Source organism: Oncorhynchus gorbuscha, linkage group LG09 (genome assembly GCF_021184085.1).
Source record: "Oncorhynchus gorbuscha isolate QuinsamMale2020 ecotype Even-year linkage group LG09, OgorEven_v1.0, whole genome shotgun sequence".
Lineage (NCBI taxonomy): Eukaryota > Metazoa > Chordata > Actinopteri > Salmoniformes > Salmonidae > Oncorhynchus > Oncorhynchus gorbuscha.
Window position 1 is genome coordinate 34,420,420 of NC_060181.1, and position 21,214 is coordinate 34,441,633.

General features: G+C 45.2%; 8 protein-coding genes and 1 long non-coding RNA gene across 9 annotated transcripts; all 9 read left to right on the forward strand.

The window, feature by feature from the left end:
* Positions 1-526: 526 nt before the first annotated feature.
* Positions 527-1,657, forward strand: LOC124044324 (mucin-5AC-like; the record flags this gene model as incomplete). Its single annotated transcript, XM_046363985.1, has 1 exon — positions 527-1,657. A coding segment is annotated over one exon (1,131 nt), but the record flags the coding sequence as incomplete, so codon positions are not given.
* Positions 1,658-2,617: 960 nt separating this feature from the next.
* Positions 2,618-3,760, forward strand: LOC124044325 (mucin-5AC-like; the record flags this gene model as incomplete). The annotated part of the gene is made up of 1 exon (XM_046363986.1): positions 2,618-3,760. A coding segment is annotated over one exon (1,143 nt), but the record flags the coding sequence as incomplete, so codon positions are not given.
* Positions 3,761-4,837: 1,077 nt separating this feature from the next.
* LOC124043097 (mucin-5AC-like) lies at positions 4,838-6,088 on the forward strand (the record flags this gene model as incomplete). Its single annotated transcript, XM_046361264.1, has 1 exon — positions 4,838-6,088. A coding segment is annotated over one exon (1,251 nt), but the record flags the coding sequence as incomplete, so codon positions are not given.
* Positions 6,089-6,394: 306 nt separating this feature from the next.
* Positions 6,395-6,952, forward strand: LOC124043098 (integumentary mucin C.1-like; the record flags this gene model as incomplete). The annotated part of the gene is made up of 1 exon (XM_046361265.1): positions 6,395-6,952. A coding segment is annotated over one exon (558 nt), but the record flags the coding sequence as incomplete, so codon positions are not given.
* Positions 6,953-7,030: 78 nt separating this feature from the next.
* Positions 7,031-8,395, forward strand: LOC124044323 (mucin-5AC-like; the record flags this gene model as incomplete). Its single annotated transcript, XM_046363984.1, has 2 exons — positions 7,031-7,855; positions 7,970-8,395. Coding segments are annotated over 2 exons (1,251 nt in total), but the record flags the coding sequence as incomplete, so codon positions are not given.
* An 876-nt stretch (positions 8,396-9,271) lies between these two features.
* On the forward strand, positions 9,272-10,453 carry LOC124044327 (mucin-5AC-like; the record flags this gene model as incomplete). The annotated part of the gene is made up of 1 exon (XM_046363988.1): positions 9,272-10,453. A coding segment is annotated over one exon (1,182 nt), but the record flags the coding sequence as incomplete, so codon positions are not given.
* Positions 10,454-11,587: 1,134 nt separating this feature from the next.
* LOC124044359 (mucin-5AC-like) lies at positions 11,588-16,331 on the forward strand (the record flags this gene model as incomplete). Its single annotated transcript, XM_046364013.1, has 6 exons — positions 11,588-11,652; positions 11,749-11,876; positions 12,000-12,538; positions 13,738-14,025; positions 14,377-14,483; positions 16,232-16,331. Coding segments are annotated over 6 exons (1,227 nt in total), but the record flags the coding sequence as incomplete, so codon positions are not given.
* Positions 16,332-16,457: 126 nt separating this feature from the next.
* LOC124044361 lies at positions 16,458-19,832 on the forward strand. The gene is made up of 10 exons (XM_046364014.1): positions 16,458-16,583; positions 16,943-17,091; positions 17,284-17,414; positions 17,507-17,568; positions 17,721-17,821; positions 17,997-18,084; positions 18,693-18,841; positions 19,032-19,162; positions 19,255-19,316; positions 19,745-19,832. Exons 1-10 carry the CDS (start codon positions 16,567-16,569, stop codon positions 19,830-19,832), a joined length of 978 nt encoding a protein of 325 aa, XP_046219970.1. The 5' UTR covers positions 16,458-16,566.
* Positions 19,833-20,453: 621 nt separating this feature from the next.
* Positions 20,454-21,064, forward strand: LOC124043445. The gene is made up of 3 exons (XR_006840315.1): positions 20,454-20,588; positions 20,780-20,910; positions 21,003-21,064. It is a non-coding gene; the product is annotated as an uncharacterized LOC124043445 (long non-coding RNA).
* The last annotated feature ends 150 nt before the right edge of the window (positions 21,065-21,214 follow it).

Here is a 21,214-nt window from a genome sequence, read left to right on the forward strand (position 1 = left end):
TGTTCTAACGACCACAGTGACTGCAGCACCTTCTACAACAACTACAACTTCAGCGCCTACGACAACCACAACAGCAACACCTACAACAACTGTAGTACCCACGCCAACTGCAGCTCCTACAACAACTTTATCATCTACTTCAACCACAGCAGCTGCCTCTACGACAACCACTGCAGCTCTAACTACAACAACTGCTTCTCAAACGACCACTACAACTCCAGAACCTATTACGACAACCACTGCAGCTCCTGCTACAACAACTACAACTTCAGCTCCTACGACAACAACAACAACAGCAACTACAACAACTGTAGCTCCCACGCCAACTGCAGCTCCTACAACAACTTTACCATCTACTTCAACCACAGCAGCTGCCTCAACGACAACCACTGCAGCTCTAACTACAACAACTGCTGCTCAAACGACCACTACAACTCCAGAACCTATTACGACAACCACTGCAGCTCCTGCTACAACAATTACATCTTCAGATCCTACGACAACCACAACAGCTACACCTACAACAACTGTAGCTCCCACGCCAACTGCAGCTCCTACAACAACTTTACCATCTACTTCAACCACAGCAGCTGCCTCTACAACAACCACTGCAGCTCTAACTACAACAACTGCTGCTCAAACGACCACTACAACTCCAGAACCTATTACGACAACCACTGCAGCTCCTGCTACAACAACTACAACTTCAGCTCCTACGACAACAACAACAACAGCAACTACAACAACTGTAGCTCCCACGCCAACTGCAGCTCCTACAACAACTTTACCATCTACTTCAACCACAGCAGCTGCCTCAACGACAACCAATGCAGCTCTAACTACAACAACTGCTGCTCAAACGACCACTACAACTCCAGAACCTATTACGACAACCACTGCAGCTCCTGCTACAACAATTACATCTTCAGCTCCTACGACAACCACAACAGCTACACCTACAACAACTGTAGCTCCCACGCCAACTGCAGCTCCTACAACAACTTTACCATCTACTTCAACCACAGCAGCTGCCTCTACGACAACCACTGCAGCTCTAACTACAACAACTGCTGCTCAAACGACCACTACAACTCCAGAGCCTATTACGACAACCACTGCAGCTCCTGCTACAACTACAACTTCAGCTCCTACGACAACCACAACAACAGAAACTACAACAACTGTAGCTCCTACAACAACTTTAGCGTCCACTTCAACCACAGCAGCTGCTTCTACGACAACCACTGCAGCTCTAACTACAACAACTGCTGCTCAAACGACCACTACAACTCCAGAACCTATTACGACAACCACTGCAGCTCCTGCTACAACAATTACATCTTCAGCTCCTACGACAACCACAACAGCTACACCTACAACAACTGTAGCTCCCACGCCAACTGCAGCTCCTACAACAACTTTACCATCTACTTCAACCACAGCAGCTGCCTCTACGACAACCACTGCAGCTCTAACTACAACAACTGCTGCTCAAACGACCACTACAACTCCAGAGCCTATTACGACAACCACTGCAGCTCCTGCTACAACTACAACTTCAGCTCCTACGACAACCACAACAACAGAAACTACAACAACTGTAGCTCCTACAACAACTTTAGCGTCCACTTCAACCACAGCAGCTGCCTCTACGACAACCACTGCAGCTCTAACTACAACAACTGCTGTTCCTACGACCACTGCAACTCCAGAACCTATTACGACAACCAGTGCAGCTCCTACTACAACAACTGCTGTTCTAACGACCACAGTGACTGCAGCACCTTCTACAACAACTACAACTTCAGCGCCTACGACAACCACAACAGCAACACCTACAACAACTATAGTTCCCACGACAACTGCAGCTCCTACAACAACTTTATCATCTACTTCAACCACAGCAGCTGCCTCTACGACAACCACTGCAGCTCTAACTACAACAACTGCTGCTCAAACGACCACTACAACTCCAGAACCTATTACGACAACAACTGCAGCTCCTGCTACAACAACTACATCTTCAGCTCCTACGACAACCACAACAGCTACACCTACAACAACTGTAGCTCCCACGCCAACTGCAGCTCCTACAACAACTTTACCATCTACTTCAACCACAGCAGCTGCCTCTACGACAACCACTGCAGCTCTAAGTACAACAACTGCTGCTCAAACGACCACTACAACCCCAGAACCTATTACGACAACCACTGCAGATCCTGCTACAACAACTACAGCTTCAGCTCCTATGACAACAACAACAGCAACTACAACAACTGTAGCTCCTACGACAACTGCAGCTCCTACAACAACTGTAGCGTCCACTTCAACCACAGCAGCTGCCTCTACGACAACCACTGCAGCTCTAACTACAACAACTGCTGTTCCTACGACCACTGCAACTCCAGAACCTATTACGACAACCAGTGCAGCTCCTACTACAACAACTGCTGTTCTAACGACCACAGTGACTGCAGCACCTTCTACAACAACTACAACTTCAGCGCCTACGACAACCACAACAGCAACACCTACAACAACTGTAGTACCCACGCCAACTGCAGCTCCTACAACAACTTTATCATCTACTTCAACCACAGCAGCTGCCTCTACGACAACCACTGCAGCTCTAACTACAACAACTGCTTCTCAAACGACCACTACAACTCCAGAACCTATTACGACAACCACTGCAGCTCCTGCTACAACAACTACAACTTCAGCTCCTACGACAACAACAACAACAGCAACTACAACAACTGTAGCTCCCACGCCAACTGCAGCTCCTACAACAACTTTACCATCTACTTCAACCACAGCAGCTGCCTCAACGACAACCACTGCAGCTCTAACTACAACAACTGCTGCTCAAACGACCACTACAACTCCAGAACCTATTACGACAACCACTGCAGCTCCTGCTACAACAATTACATCTTCAGATCCTACGACAACCACAACAGCTACACCTACAACAACTGTAGCTCCCACGCCAACTGCAGCTCCTACAACAACTTTACCATCTACTTCAACCACAGCAGCTGCCTCTACAACAACCACTGCAGCTCTAACTACAACAACTGCTGCTCAAACGACCACTACAACTCCAGACCCTATTACGACAACCACTGCAGCTCCTGCTACAACTACAACTTCAGCTCCTACGACAACCACAACAACAGAAACTACAACAACTGTAGCTCCTACAACAACTTTAGCGTCCACTTCAACCACAGCAGCTGCATCTACGACAACCACTGCAGCTCTAACTACAACAACTGCTGTTCCTACGACCACTGCAACTCCAGAACCTATTACGACAACCAGAGCAGCTCCTACTACAACAACTGCTGTTCTAACGACCACAGTGACTGCAGCACCTTCTACAACAACTACAACTTCAGCGCCTACGACAACCACAACAGCAACACCTACAACAACTGTAGTTCCCACGACAACTGCAGCTCCTACAACAACTTTATCATCTACTTCAACCACAGCAGCTGCCTCTACGACAATCACTGCAGCTCTAACTACAACAACTGCTGCTCAAACGACCACTACAACTCCAGAACCTATTACGACAACAACTGCAGCTCCTGCTACAACAACTACATCTTCAGCTCCTACGACAACCACAACAGCTACACCTACAACAACTGTAGCTCCCACGCCAACTGCAGCTCCAACAACAACTTTATCATCTACTTCAACCACAGCAGCTGCCTCTACGACAACCACTGCAGCTCTAACTACAACAACTGCTGCTCAAACGACCACTACAACTCCAGAACCTATTACGACAACCACTGCAGCTCCTGCTACAACAACTACATCTTCAGCTCCTACGACAACCACAACAGCTACACCTACAACAACTGTAGCTCCCACGCCAACTGCAGCTCCTACAACAACTTTACCATCTACTTCAACCACAGCAGCTGCCTCTACGACAACCACTGCAGCTCTAAGTACAACAACTGCTGCTCAAACGACCACTACAACCCCAGAACCTATTACGACAACCACTGCAGATCCTGCTACAACAACTACAGCTTCAGCTCCTATGACAACAACAACAGCAACTACAACAACTGTAGCTCCTACGACAACTGCAGCTCCTACGACAACCACAACAACAGAAATTACAACAACTGTAGCTCCTACAACAACTTTAGCGTCCACTTCAACCACAGCAGCTGCCTCTACGACAACCACTGCAGCTCTAACTACAACAACTGCTGCTCAAACGACCACTACAACTCCAGAGCCTATTACGACAACCACTGCAGCTCCTGCTACAACAACTGCTGTTCTAACGACCACAGTGACTGCAGCACCTTCTACAACAACTACAACTTCAGCGCCTACGACAACACCAACAACAGCAACTACAACAACTGTAGCTCCTACGCCAACTGCAGCTCCTACAACAACTTTAGCGTCCACTTCAACCACAGCAGCTGCCTCTACGACAACCACTGCAGCTCTAACTACAACAACTGCTGCTCAAACGACCACTACAACTCCAGAGCCTATTACGACAACCACTGCAGCTCCTGCTACAACTACAACTTCAGCTCCTACGACAACCACAACAACAGCAACTACAACAACTGTAGCTCCTACAACAACTTTAGCGTCCACTTCAACCAGAGCAGCTGCCTCTACGACAACCACTGCAGCTCTAACTACAACAACTGCTGTTCCTACGACCACTGCAACTCCAGAACCTATTACGACAACCAGTGCACTTCCTACTACAACAACTGCTGTTCTAACGACCACAGTGACTGCAGCACCTTCTACAACAACTACAACTTCAGCGCCTACGACAACCACAACAGCAACACCTACAACAACTGTAGTTCCCACGACAACTGCAGCTCCTACAACAACTTTATCATCTACTTCAACCACAGCAGCTGCCTCTACGACAACCACTGCAGCTCTAACTACAACAACTGCTGCTCAAACGACCACTACAACTCCAGAGCCTATTACGACAACCACTGCAGCTCCTGCTACAACTACAACTTCAGCTCCTACGACAACCACAACAACAGCAACTACAACAACTGTAGCTCCTACAACAACTTTAGCGTCCACTTCAACCACAGCAGCTGCCTCTACGACAACCACTGCAGCTCTAACTACAACAACTGCTGCTCAAACGACCACTACAACTCCAGAGCCTATTACGACAACCACTGCAGCTCCTGCTACAACTACAACTTCAGCTCCTACGACAACCACAACAACAGCAACTACAACAACTGTAGCTCCTACAACAACTTTAGCGTCCACTTCAACCACAGCAGCTGCCTCTACGACAACCACTGCAGCTCTAACTACAACAACTGCTGTTCCTACGACCACTGCAACTCCAGAACCTATTACGACAACCAGTGCACTTCCTACTACAACAACTGCTGTTCCTACGACCACTGCAACTCCAGAACCTATTACGACAACCAGTGCACTTCCTACTACAACAACTGCTGTTCTAACGACCACAGTGACTGCAGCACCTTCTACAACAACTACAACTTCAGCGCCTACGACAACCACAACAGCAACACCTACAACAACTGTAGTTCCCACGACAACTGCAGCTCCTACAACAACTTTATCATCTACTTCAACCACAGCAGCTGCCTCTACGACAACCACTGCAGCTCTAACTACAACAACTGCTGCTCAAACGACCACTACAACTCCAGAACCTATTACGACAACAACTGCAGCTCCTGCTACAACAACTACATCTTCAGCTCCTACGACAACCACAACAGCTACACCTACAACAACTATAGCTCCCACGCCAACTGCAGCTCCTACAACAACTTTACCATCTACCTCAACCACAGCAGCTGCCTCTACGACAACCACTGCAGCTTTAACTACAACAACTGCTGCTCAAACGACCACTACAACTCCAGAGCCTATTACGACAACCACTGCAGCTCCTGCTACAACTACAACTTCAGCTCCTACGACAACCACAACAACAGAAACTACAACAACTGTAGCTCCTACAACAACTTTAGCGTCCACTTCAACCACAGCAGCTGCCTCTACGACAACCACTGCAGCTCTAACTACAACAACTGCTGCTCAAACGACCACTACAACTCCAGAGCCTATTACGACAACCACTGCAGCTCCTGCTACAACAACTGCTGTTCTAACGACCACAGTGACTGCAGCACCTTCTACAACAACTACAACTTCAGCGCCTACGACATCCACAACGGCATCACCTACAACAACTGTAGTTCCCACGCCAACTGCAGCTCCTACAACAACTTTATCATCTACTTCAACCACAGCAGCTGCCTCTACGACAACCACTGCAGCTCTAACTACAACAACTGCTGCTCAAACGACCACTACAACTCCAGAACCTATTTCGACAACCACTGCAGCTCCTGCTACAACAACTACCACTTCAGCTCCTACGACAACACCAACAACAGCAACTACAACAACTGTAGCTCCTACGCCAACTGCAGCTCCTACAACAACTTTAGCGTCCACTTCAACCACAGCAGCTGCCTCTACGACAACCACTGCAGCTCTAACTACAACAACTGCTGCTCAAACGACCACTACAACTCCAGAGCCTATTACGACAACCACTGCAGCTCCTGCTACAACTACAACTTCAGCTCCTACGACAACCACAACAACAGCAACTACAACAACTGTAGCTCCTACAACAACTTTAGCGTCCACTTCAACCACAGCAGCTGCCTCTACGACAACCACTGCAGCTCTAACTACAACAACTGCTGTTCCTACGACCACTGCAACTCCAGAACCTATTACGACAACCAGTGCACTTCCTACTACAACAACTGCTGTTCTAACGACCACAGTGACTGCAGCACCTTCTACAACAACTACAACTTCAGCGCCTACGACAACCACAACAGCAACACCTACAACAACTGTAGTTCCCACGACAACTGCAGCTCCTACAACAACTTTATCATCTACTTCAACCACAGCAGCTGCCTCTACGACAACCACTGCAGCTCTAACTACAACAACTGCTGCTCAAACGACCACTACAACTCCAGAACCTATTACGACAACCACTGCAGCTCCTGCTACAACAACTACAACTTCAGCTCCTACGACAACACCAACAACAGCAACTACAACAACTATAGCTCCTACGACAACTGCAGCTCCTACAACAACTTTAGCGTCCACTTCAACCACAGCAGCTGCCTCTACGACAACCACTACAGCTCTAACTACAACAACTGCTGCTCAAACGACCACTACAACTCCAGAGCCTATTACGACAACCACTGCAGCTCCTGCTACAACTACAACTTCAGCTCCTACGACAACCACAACAACAGCAACTACAACAACTGTAGCTCCTACAACAACTTTAGCGTCCACTTTAACCACAGCAGCTGCCTCTACGACAACCACTGCAGCTCTAACTACAACAACTGCTGTTCCTACGACCACTGCAACTCCAGAACCTATTACGACAACCAGTGCAGCTCCTACTACAACAACTGCTGTTCTAACGACCACAGTGACTGCAGCACCTTCTACAACAACTACAACTTCAGCGCCTACGACAACCACAACAGCAACACCTACAACAACTGTAGTTCCCACGACAACTGCAGCTCCTACAACAACTTTATCATCTACTTCAACCACAGCAGCTGCCTCTACGACAACCACTGCAGCTCTAACTACAACAACTGCTGCTCAAACGACCACTACAACTCCAGAGCCTATTACGACAACCACTGCAGCTCCTGCTACAACTACAACTTCAGCTCCTACGACAACCACAACAACAGCAACTACAACAACTGTAGCTCCTACAACAACTTTAGCGTCCACTTCAACCACAGCAGCTGCCTCTACGACAACCACTGCAGCTCTAACTACAACAACTGCTGCTCAAACGACCACTACAACTCCAGAGCCTATTACGACAACCACTGCAGCTCCTGCTACAACTACAACTTCAGCTCCTACGACAACCACAACAACAGCAACTACAACAACTGTAGCTCCTACAACAACTTTAGCGTCCACTTCAACCACAGCAGCTGCCTCTACGACAACCACTGCAGCTCTAACTACAACAACTGCTGTTCCTACGACCACTGCAACTCCAGAACCTATTACGACAACCAGTGCACTTCCTACTACAACAACTGCTGTTCTAACGACCACAGTGACTGCAGCACCTTCTACAACAACTACAACTTCAGCGCCTACGACAACCACAACAGCAACACCTACAACAACTGTAGTTCCCACGACAACTGCAGCTCCTACAACAACTTTATCATCTACTTCAACCACAGCAGCTGCCTCTACGACAACCACTGCAGCTCTAACTACAACAACTGCTGCTCAAACGACCACTACAACTCCAGAACCTATTACGACAACAACTGCAGCTCCTGCTACAACAACTACATCTTCAGCTCCTACGACAACCACAACAGCTACACCTACAACAACTGTAGCTCCCACGCCAACTGCAGCTCCAACAACAACTTTATCATCTACTTCAACCACAGCAGCTGCCTCTACGACAACCACTGCAGCTCTAACTACAACAACTGCTGCTCAAACGACCACTACAACTCCAGAACCTATTACGACAACCACTGCAGCTCCTGCTACAACAACTACAACTTCAGCTCCTACGACAACACCAACAACAGCAACTACAACAACTATAGCTCCTACGACAACTGCAGCTCCTACAACAACTTTAGCGTCCACTTCAACCACAGCAGCTGCCTCTACGACAACCACTACAGCTCTAACTACAACAACTGCTGCTCAAACGACCACTACAACTCCAGAGCCTATTACGACAACCACTGCAGCTCCTGCTACAACTACAACTTCAGCTCCTACGACAACCACAACAACAGCAACTACAACAACTGTAGCTCCTACAACAACTTTAGCGTCCACTTTAACCACAGCAGCTGCCTCTACGACAACCACTGCAGCTCTAACTACAACAACTGCTGTTCCTACGACCACTGCAACTCCAGAACCTATTACGACAACCAGTGCAGCTCCTACTACAACAACTGCTGTTCTAACGACCACAGTGACTGCAGCACCTTCTACAACAACTACAACTTCAGCGCCTACGACAACCACAACAGCAACACCTACAACAACTGTAGTTCCCACAACAACTGCAGCTCCTACAACAACTTTATCATCTACTTCAACCACAGCAGCTGCCTCTACGACAACCACTGCAGCTCTAACTACAACAACTGCTGCTCAAACGACCACTACAACTCCAGAGCCTATTACGACAACCACTGCAGCTCCTGCTACAACTACAACTTCAGCTCCTACGACAACCACAACAACAGCAACTACAACAACTGTAGCTCCTACAACAACTTTAGCGTCCACTTCAACCACAGCAGCTGCCTCTACGACAACCACTGCAGCTCTAACTACAACAACTGCTGCTCAAACGACCACTACAACTCCAGAAACTATTACGACAACCACTGCAGCTCCTGCTACAACAACTACAACTTCAGCTCCTACGACAACAACAACAACAGCAACTACAACAACTGGAGCTCCTACAACAACTGGAGCTCCTACAACAACTTTAGCGTCCACTTCAACCACAGCAGCTGCCTCTATGACAACCACTGCAGCTCTAACTACAACAACTGCTGTTCCTACGACCACTGCAACTCCAGAACCTATTACGACAACCAGTGCAGCTCCTACTACAACAACTGCTGTTCTAACGACCACAGTGACTGCAGCACCTTCTACAACAACTACAACTTCAGCGCCTACGACAACCACAACAGCAACACCTACAACAACTGTAGCTCCCACGCCAACTGCAGCTCCAACAACAACTTTATCATCTACTTCAACCACAGCAGCTGCCTCTACGACAACCACTGCAGCTCTAACTACAACAACTGCTGCTCTAACGACCACTACAACTCCAGAACCTATTACGACAACCACTGCAGCTCCTGCTACAACAACTACAACTTCAGCTCCTACGACAACAACAACAACAGCAACAACTGTAGCTCCTACAACAACTGGAGCTCCAACAACAACTTTAGCGTCCACTTCAACCACAGCAGCTGCCTCTACGACAACCACTGCAGCTCTAACTACAACAACTGCTGCTCAAACGACCACTACAACTCCAGAACCTATTACGACAACCAGTGCAGCTCCTACTACAACAACTGCTGTTCTAACGACCACAGTGACTGCAGCACCTTCTACAACAACTACAACTTCAGCGCCTACGACAACCACAACAGCAACACCTACAACAACTGTAGTTCCCACGACAACTGCAGCTCCTACAACAACTTTATCATCTACTTCAACCACAGCAGCTGCCTCTACGACAACCACTGCAGCTCTAACTACAACAACTGCTGCTCAAACGACCACTACAACTCCAGAGCCTATTACGACAACCACTGCAGCTCCTGCTACAACTACAACTTCAACTCCTACGACAACCACAACAGCTACACCTACAACAACTGTAGCTCCCACGCCAACTGCAGCTCCAACAACAACTTTATCATCTACTTCAACCACTGCAGCTGCCTCTACGACAACCACTGCAGCTCTAACTACAACAACTGCTGCTCAAACGACCACTACAACTCCAGAACCTATTACGACAACCACTGCAGCTCCTGCTACAACAACTACAACTTCAGCTCCTACGACAACACCAACAACAGCAACTACAACAACTGTAGCTCCTACGACAACTGCAGCTCCTACAACAACTTTAGCATCCACTTCAACCACAGCAGCTGCCTCTACGACAACCACTGCAGCTCTAACTACAACAACTGCTGCTCAAACGACCACTACAACTCCAGAGCCTATTACGACAACCACTGCAGCTCCTGCTACAACAACTACAACTTCAGCTCCTACGACAACAACAACAGCAACTACAACAACTGTAGCTCCTACAACAACTGCAGCTCCTACAACAACTTTAGCGTCCACTTCAACCACAGAAGCTGCCTCTACGACAACCACTGCAGCTCTAACTACAATAACTGCGGCTCAAACGACCACTACAACTCCAGAACCTATTACGACAACCACTGCAGCTCCTGCTACAACAACTACAACTTCAGCTCCTACGACAACACCAACAACAGCAACTACAACAACTATAGCTCCTACGACAACTGCAGCTCCTACAACAACTTTAGCGTCCACTTCAACCACAGCAGCTGCCTCTACGACAACCACTGCAGCTCTAACTACAACAACTGCTGCTCAAACGACCACTACAACTCCAGAGCCTATTACGACAACCACTGCAGCTCCTGCTACAACTTCAGCTCCTACGACAACCACAACAACAGCAACTACAACAACTATAGCTCCTACAACAACTTTAGCGTCCACTTCAACCACAGCAGCTGCCTCTACGACAACCACTGCAGCTCTAACTACAATAACTGCGGCTCAAACGGCCACTACAACTCCAGAACCTATTACGACAACCACTGCAGCTCCTGCTACAACAACTACAACTTCAGCTCCTACGACAACACCAACAACAGCAACTACAACAACTATAGCTCCTACGACAACTGCAGCTCCTACAACAACTTTAGCATCCACTTCAACCACAGCAGCTGCCTCTACGACAACCACTGCAGCTCTAACTACAACAACTGCTGCTCAAACGACCACTACAACTCCAGAGCCTATTACGACAACCACTGCAGCTCCTGCTACAACAACTACAACTTCAGCTCCTACGACAACCACAACAACAGCAACTACAACAACTATAGCTCCTACAACAACTTTAGCGTCCACTTCAACCACAGCAGCTGCCTCTACGACAACCACTGCAGCTCTAACTACAATAACTGCGGCTCAAACGGCCACTACAACTCCAGAACCTATTACGACAACCACTGCAGCTCCTGCTACAACAACTACAACTTCAGCTCCTACGACAACAACAACAACAACAACTACAACAACTGTAGCTCCTACAACAACTGCAGCTCCTACAACAACTTTAGCGTCCACTTCAACCACAGCAGCTGCCTCTACGACAACCACTGCAGCTCTAACTACAACAACTGCTGCTCAAACGACCACTACAACTCCAGAACCTATTACGACAACCAGTGCAGCTCCTACTACAACAACTGCTGTTCTAACGACCACAGTGACTGCAGCACCTTCTACAACAACTACAACTTCAGCGCCTACGACAACCACAACAGCAACACCTACAACAACTGTAGTTCCCACGACAACTGCAGCTCCTACAACAACTTTATCATCTACTTCAACCACAGCAGCTGCCTCTACGACAACCACTGCAGCTCTAACTACAACAACTGCTGCTCAAACGACCACTACAACTCCAGAGCCTATTACGACAACCACTGCAGCTCCTGCTACAACTACAACTTCAACTCCTACGACAACCACAACAGCTACACCTACAACAACTGTAGCTCCCACGCCAACTGCAGCTCCAACAACAACTTTATCATCTACTTCAACCACTGCAGCTGCCTCTACGACAACCACTGCAGCTCTAACTACAACAACTGCTGCTCAAACGACCACTACAACTCCAGAACCTATTACGACAACCACTGCAGCTCCTGCTACAACAACTACAACTTCAGCTCCTACGACAACACCAACAACAGCAACTACAACAACTGTAGCTCCTACGACAACTGCAGCTCCTACAACAACTTTAGCATCCACTTCAACCACAGCAGCTGCCTCTACGACAACCACTGCAGCTCTAACTACAACAACTGCTGCTCAAACGACCACTACAACTCCAGAGCCTATTACGACAACCACTGCAGCTCCTGCTACAACAACTACAACTTCAGCTCCTACGACAACAACAACAGCAACTACAACAACTGTAGCTCCTACAACAACTGCAGCTCCTACAACAACTTTAGCGTCCACTTCAACCACAGAAGCTGCCTCTACGACAACCACTGCAGCTCTAACTACAATAACTGCGGCTCAAACGACCACTACAACTCCAGAACCTATTACGACAACCACTGCAGCTCCTGCTACAACAACTACAACTTCAGCTCCTACGACAACACCAACAACAGCAACTACAACAACTATAGCTCCTACGACAACTGCAGCTCCTACAACAACTTTAGCATCTCCACTTCAACCACAGCAGCTGCCTCTACGACAACCACTGCAGCTCTAACTACAACAACTGCTGCTCAAACGACCACTACAACTCCAGAGCCTATTACGACAACCACTGCAGCTCCTGCTACAACTTCAGCTCCTACGACAACCACAACAACAGCAACTACAACAACTATAGCTCCTACAACAACTTTAGCGTCCACTTCAACCACAGCAGCTGCCTCTACGACAACCACTGCAGCTCTAACTACAATAACTGCGGCTCAAACGGCCACTACAACTCCAGAACCTATTACGACAACCACTGCAGCTCCTGCTACAACAACTACAACTTCAGCTCCTACGACAACACCAACAACAGCAACTACAACAACTATAGCTCCTACGACAACTGCAGCTCCTACAACAACTTTAGCATCCACTTCAACCACAGCAGCTGCCTCTACGACAACCACTGCAGCTCTAACTACAACAACTGCTGCTCAAACGACCACTACAACTCCAGAGCCTATTACGACAACCACTGCAGCTCCTGCTACAACAACTACAACTTCAGCTCCTACGACAACCACAACAACAGCAACTACAACAACTATAGCTCCTACAACAACTTTAGCGTCCACTTCAACCACAGCAGCTGCCTCTACGACAACCACTGCAGCTCTAACTACAATAACTGCGGCTCAAACGGCCACTACAACTCCAGAACCTATTACGACAACCACTGCAGCTCCTGCTACAACAACTACAACTTCAGCTCCTACGACAACAACAACAACAACAACTACAACAACTGTAGCTCCTACAACAACTGCAGCTCCTACAACAACTTTAGCGTCCACTTCAACCACAGCAGCTGCCTCTACGACAACCACTGCAGCTCTAACTACAATAACTGTGGCTCAAACGACCACTACAACTCCAGAACCTATTACGACAACCACTGCAGCTCCTGCTACAACAACTACAACTTCAGCTCCTACGACAACACCAACAACAGCAACTACAACAACTATAGCTCCTACGACAACTGCAGCTCCTACAACAACTTTAGCGTCCACTTCAACCACAGCAGCTGCCTCTACGACAACCACTGCAGCTCTAACTACAACAACTGCTGCTCAAACGACCACTACAACTCCAGAGCCTATTACGACAAACACTGCAGCTCCTGCTACAACTACAACTTCAGCTCCTACGACAACCACAACAACAGCAACTACAACAACTGTAGCTCCTACAACAACTTTAGCGTCCACTTTAACCACAGCAGCTGCCTCTACGACAACCACTGCAGCTCTAACTACAACTGCTGTTCCTACGACCACTGCAACTCCAGAACCTATTACAACAACCAGTGCAGCTCCTACTACAACAACTGCTGTTCTAACGACCACAGTGACTGCAGCACCTTCTACAACAACTACAACTTCAGCGCCTACGACAACCACAACAGCAACACCTACAACAACTGTAGTTCCCACGACAACTGCAGCTCCTACAACAACTTTATCATCTACTTCAACCACAGCAGCTGCCTCTACGACAACCACTGCAGCTTTAACTACAACAACTGCTGCTCAAACGACCACTACAACTCCAGAACCTATTACGACAATCACTGCAGCTCCTGCTACAACAACTACAGCTTCAGCTCCTACGACAACAACAACAACAGCAACTACAACAACTGTAGCTCCTACGACAACTGCAGCTCCTACAACAACTTTAGCGTCCACTTCAACCACAGCAGCTGCCTCTACGACAACCACTGCAGCTCTAACTACAACAACTGCTGTTCCTATGACCACTGCAACTCCAGAACCTATTACGACAACCAGTGCAGCTCCTACTACAACAACTGCTGTTCTAACGACCACAGTGACTGCAGCACCTTCTACAACAACTACAACTTCAGCGCCTACGACAACCACAACAGCAACACCTACAACAACTGTAGTTCCCAAGACAACTGCAGCTCCTACAACAACTTTATCATCTACTTCAACCACAGCAGCTGCCTCTACGACAACCACTGCAGCTCTAACTACAACAACTACATCTTCAGCTCCTACGACAACCACAACAGCAACTACAACAACTGTAGCTCCCACGCCAACTGCAACTCCACAACCTACTACGACAACAAGTCCATCTCCTTCTACAACAACTGCTGGTCTTACGACAATAACGACTACAGCACCATCTACAACAACCTCAACTTCAGCTCCTACGACAACAACAGCACCTACAACAACTGTAGCACCCACTACAACTGCAGCTCCTTCAACAGCTTTAGCATCTGCGACCACTGCAGCCCTAACTACAACAACTGCTGCTCCTACGATCACTGCAACTCCAGAACCTACTACAACAACCAGTGCAGCTCCTACTACAACAACTGCTGTTCTAATTACCATGACGACTGCAACCCCTTCTACAACAACGACCACTTCAGCTCCTATGACAATCACAACAACAGCACCTACTACAACACCTGCAGTTTCTACGACTGTAGCTCCCATGACCACTCCACCTGCTGTACTTACTACAACAACCACAACTACATCTCCTGCTACAACAACTGCTATTCTTATAACCACAGTAACTGCAGAACCTTCTACAACATCTACAACTTCAGTGCCTACGACAACCAAAACTGCAACAACAACTGTAGCTCCCACGACAACTGCAGCTCCTACAACAGCTTTAGCATCTACGACAGCCACTGCAGCCCTAACTACAATAACTGCTGCTCCTACGACCACTGCAACTCCACAACCTACTACAACAACCAGTGTAGCTCCTACTACAACAACTGCTGTTCTAACGACCACAGTGACTGCAGCACTTTCTTCAACATCTACAACTTCAGCTCCTACGACAGCCACAACAACAGCACCTACTACAACACCTGCAGTTCCTGTAGCTCCCACGACCACTCCACCTGCTGTACTTTCTACAACAATCACAACTACAGCTCCTGCTACAATAACTGCAGTTTCTACGTCAACCACAGTAGCTGCGTCTACGACAACCACTGCAGCTCCTACTACAACAACTGCTGTTCTTACGACCACGCCGACTGCAGCATCTTCTAAAACAACATCAACTGCAGCTCCTAAGACTGCAGAACCTACCACTACAACCAGTGCAGCACCTTCTACAACAACTACGACCACTATTATATCAATTAATTCTGCAGGTCCTACAACCACCACCACAACTGGTAGTTCTCATCCTACAACAAGGACTACAACTGCATCACCTACAAGTACAAACATAATTGTACTTCCTACATCGACAACCAGAACTTCAACTTATATCTCAACTTCTATGACATCAACAACTAGGTATGCAAGATAATTTAGTGTATTTTGTGTATATTCTTGTATATCCATGCTTGTGTCGTTATATTAATATTATTTAGCGTATAATAACCCACCAAAAATAATATAAACTCTTGAACCGGTCAAGCTAGAGAGACCGAACCAACTTTCATATGTTCAGGCTATCCTTTCCTATCCTATCCATCAATCAATCTGTCCATCAACTTTCTTTTTCCAATTATAACCAGTCAATACCATTACTACTGCAGTGACTACCAATCCTGTAACTTATTTTACAACCATGATTACTTTAAGACAAGCTAGCAAGTACACACATTTTCTTTAGGAAATGTAATTTTCCATGTAATATTATTTTCTCTTAGATTCGGCACAGTGGGAGTTTTTGTTAAACTGATATTCAAGGTCAAAACACCAGTCCCCACTGAGGATGATGTCCTTGGTGCCGTCAAGAAGCAATTGTCTCCTCAATTCACGACCACTCAAACCACCTTCCAGAATGCAACTTATATCAGTGAGTTCAACAAATTAGGCTTCATGAAGACATTTTTTTCCACTCTATAAAATAATCTCTTAATAAGTAAACATTCAACTGCTCCTGCTATCTAAATACTTCTTGAATGTTTTTTAATGTTGTTGAAACTCCTAAATTGTAGCACTTCATTTGATCTGTTGCTATAGTGACCATTTTTTTGTGTGCTCACAGAACTTACAGATACTTCATTTGCCATCGACCTTGGTTTCAAAATAACCAATGTAACGCAGGAGTCTCTAAGTAATAGACTCACACTCACCAATGAGACCGAAACCCAGATACAGGATTCAATTAACAGACTAGTAAGATACTGTACTTCTACACATAAGATACATCCATGGTCATGTTCAGGTCATGATAGTAATTGACAACTTGATGTTTTGTCCCCTTTTAGCTCCATAAGGTGCTCAGTGAACCAGACGGCAAACAGTTTCAATTTCCCAACGCCAACTTCATGTAAGTACAACGTCATAACCTTGAACCAACCCGTCTTTCTCAACTGCACTCTTTAGAATTTCTGCAGATTTCATTTAGCTGCTGCTTGTGCAGCTAAACAGGATGAAAGGAACATGTTTAACTCTCACACAAAACCATTTTTACGTCCACAGTGATGATGGCACTGAAATCACGGCAAACGTGACGTATGTATACAAAGAGGAAGATGTCAACCACCCTAGTGGTTTTCTACAGGAAGTCTTAAAAGTCTCAGGTATGCTGCTTTTGTTACCATACGGTTGTCATTTCTATGTTTATTTATGACAGTGAGTTATCAAACACCATGTAACGTGTATAATACTCAATCTCGAAAACACTTATATATCAATGTTACATGACATATTACAAGCTTATAATCCCTCTAAAATGTATTTCCATTTCTATTCTAGGTCTCCTGACCACCACTGTTGCCCCAACAACAACTACCAACACCACTCCACTTCCTACCCTTTTGACTTCAGTGACATCAACAACTAGGTAAGCAAGATCATTTATTATAATGTTTTCAATCAATTCAATTAACACTTTGTCAAACAAGGAACCTTTGCAACAATGAACCATGTATATCCATGCTTGTGTCGTTAACTACTGATGTTTTAATTAAAATCATCCAAAATGTCAACCTTTCTTTAGAAAAGCTCTTTGAGTGCATCAATCGGTCAAAAGGCTTAATATAAATCCAATCCATTATAATTAATGTGCTTGCTGAAGGCAAGACCACTAGATTTCTTACATACTTTTTCTAATTATTTTCATTTTTCTAAACGTTCTAAACTAAAACAATTTAAATGAGTATAAATTAGCATATAATAACCCACCAAAAATAATATTAACTCTTGAACCGTTCAAGCTAGAGAGACCGAACCAACTTTCATATGTTCAGGCTATCCTTTCCTATCCTATCCATCAATCAATCTTTCCATCAACTTTCTTTTTCCAATTATAACCAGTCACTACCATTACTACTGCAGTGACTACCAATCCTGTAACTTATTTTATAACCATGATTACTTTAAGACAAGCTAGCAAGTACACACATTTTCTTTAGGAAATGTAATTTTCCATGTATTATTATTTTCTCTTAGATTCGGCACAGTTGGAGTTTTTGTTAAACTGATATTCAAGGTCAAAACACCAGTCCCCACTGAGGATGATGTCCTTGGTGCCGTCAAGAAGCAATTGTCTCCTCAATTCACGACCACTCAAACCACCTTCCAGAATGCAACTTATATCAGTGAGTTCAACAAATTAGGCTTCATGAAGACATTTTTTCCACTCTATAAAATAATCTCTTAATAAGTAAACATTCAACTGCTCCTGCTATCTAAATACTTCTTGAATGTTTTTTAATGTTGTTGAAACTCCTAAATTGTAGCAGTTAATTTGATCTGTTGCTATAGTGACCATTTTTTGTGTGCTCACAGAACTTACAGATACTTCATTTGCCATCGACCTTGGTTTCAAAATAACCAATGTAACCCAGGAGTCTCTAAGTAATAGACTCACACTCACCAATGAGACCGAAACCCAGATACAGGATTCAATTAACAGACTAGTAAGATACTGTACTTCTACACATAAGATACATCCATGGTCATGTTCAGGTCATGATATTAATTGACAACTTGATGTTTTGTCCCCTTTTAGCTCCATAAGGTTCTCAGTGAACCAGACGGCAAACAGTTTCAATTTCCCAACACCAACTTCATGTAAGTACAACGTCATAACCTTGAACCAACCCATCTTTCTCAACTGCACTCTTTAGAATTTCTGCAGATTTCATTTAGCTGCTGCTTGTGCAGCTAAACAGGATGAAAGGAACATGTTTAACTCTCACACAAAACCCATTTTTACGTCCACAGTGATGATGGCACTGAAATCAGGCAAACGTGACGTATGTATACAAAGAGGAAGATGTCAACCACCCTAGTGGTTTTCTACAGGAACTCTTAAAAGTCTCAGGTATGCTGCTTTTGTTACCATACGGTTGTCATTTCTATGTTTATTTATGACAGTGAGTTATCAAACACCATGTAACGTGTATAATACTCAATCTCGAAAACACTTATATATCAATGTTACATGACATATTACAAGTTTATAATCCCTCTAAAATGTATTTCCATTTCTATTCTAGGTCTCCTGACCACCACTGTTGCCCCAACAACAACTACCAACACCACACCACTTCCTACCCTTTTGACTTCAGTGACATCAACAACTAGGTAAGCAAGATCATTTATTATAATGTTTTCAATCAATTCAATTAACACTTTGTCAAACAAGGAACCTTTGCAACAATGAACCATGTATATCCATGCTTGTGTTGTTAACTACTGATGTTTTAATTAAAATCATCCAAAATGTCAACCTTTCTTTAAAAAGCTCTTTGAGTGCATCAATCGGTCAAAAGGCTTAATATAAATCCAATCCATTATAATTAATGTGCTTGCTGAAGGCAAGACCACTAGATTTCTTACATACTTTTTCTAATTATTTTACATTTTTCTAAACGTTCTAAACTAAAACAATTTAAATGAGTATAAATTAGCATATAATAACCCACCAAAAATAATATTAACTCTTGAACCGTTCAAGCTAGAGAGACCGAACCAACTTTCATATGTTCAGGCTATCCTTTCCTATCCTATCCATCAATCAATCTTTCCATCAACTTTCTTTTTCCAATTATAACCAGTCACTACCATTACTACTGCAGTGACTACCAATCCTGTAACTTATTTTATAACCATGATTACTTTAAGACAAGCTAGCAAGTACACACATTTTCTTTAGGAAATGTAATTTTCCATGTATTATTATTTTCTCTTAGATTCGGCACAGTTGGGTTTTTGTTAAACTGATATTCAAGGTCAAAACACCAGTCCCCACTGAGGATGATGTCCTTGGTGCCGTCAAGAAGCAATTGTCTCCTCAATTCACGACCACTCAAACCACCTTCCAGAATGCAACTTATATCAGTGAGTTCAACAAATTAGGCTTCATGAAGACATTTTTTTCCACTCTATTAAATAATCTCTTAATAAGTAAACATTCAACTGCTCCTGCTATCTAAATACTTCTTGAATGTTTTTTAATGTTGTTGAAACTCCTAAATTGTAGCAGTTAATTTGATCTGTTGCTATAGTGACCATTTTTTGTGTGCTCACAGAACTTACAGATACTTCATTTGCCATCGACCTTGGTTTCAAAATAACCAATGTAACCCAGGAGTCTCTAAGTAATAGACTCACACTCACCAATGAGACCGAAACCCAGATACAGGATTCAATTAACAGACTAGTAAGATACTGTACTTCTACACATAAGATACATCCATGGTCATGTTCAGGTCATGATATTAATTGACAACTTGATGTTTTGTCCCCTTTTAGCTCCAAAAGGTTCTCAGTGAACCAGATGGCAAACAGTTTAAATTTCCCAATGCCAACCTCATGTAAGTACAACGTCATAACCTTGAACCAACCTGTCTTTCTCAACTGCACTCTTTAGAATTTCTGCAGATTTCTTTTAGCTGCTGCTTGTACAGCTAAACAGGATGAAAGGAACATGTTTAACTCTCACACAAAACCCATTTTTACGTCCA

Excerpts from the sequence above, each read along its gene's own strand:
- LOC124044361 (XM_046364014.1), top strand. Across the intron at positions 17,822-17,996 it reads GGAAGTCTTAAAAGTCTCAG|GTCTCCTGACCACCACTGTT; the intron begins GTATGCTGCTTT and ends TTTCTATTCTAG. Across the intron at positions 18,085-18,692 it reads TCAGTGACATCAACAACTAG|ATTCGGCACAGTTGGAGTTT; the intron begins GTAAGCAAGATC and ends ATTTTCTCTTAG.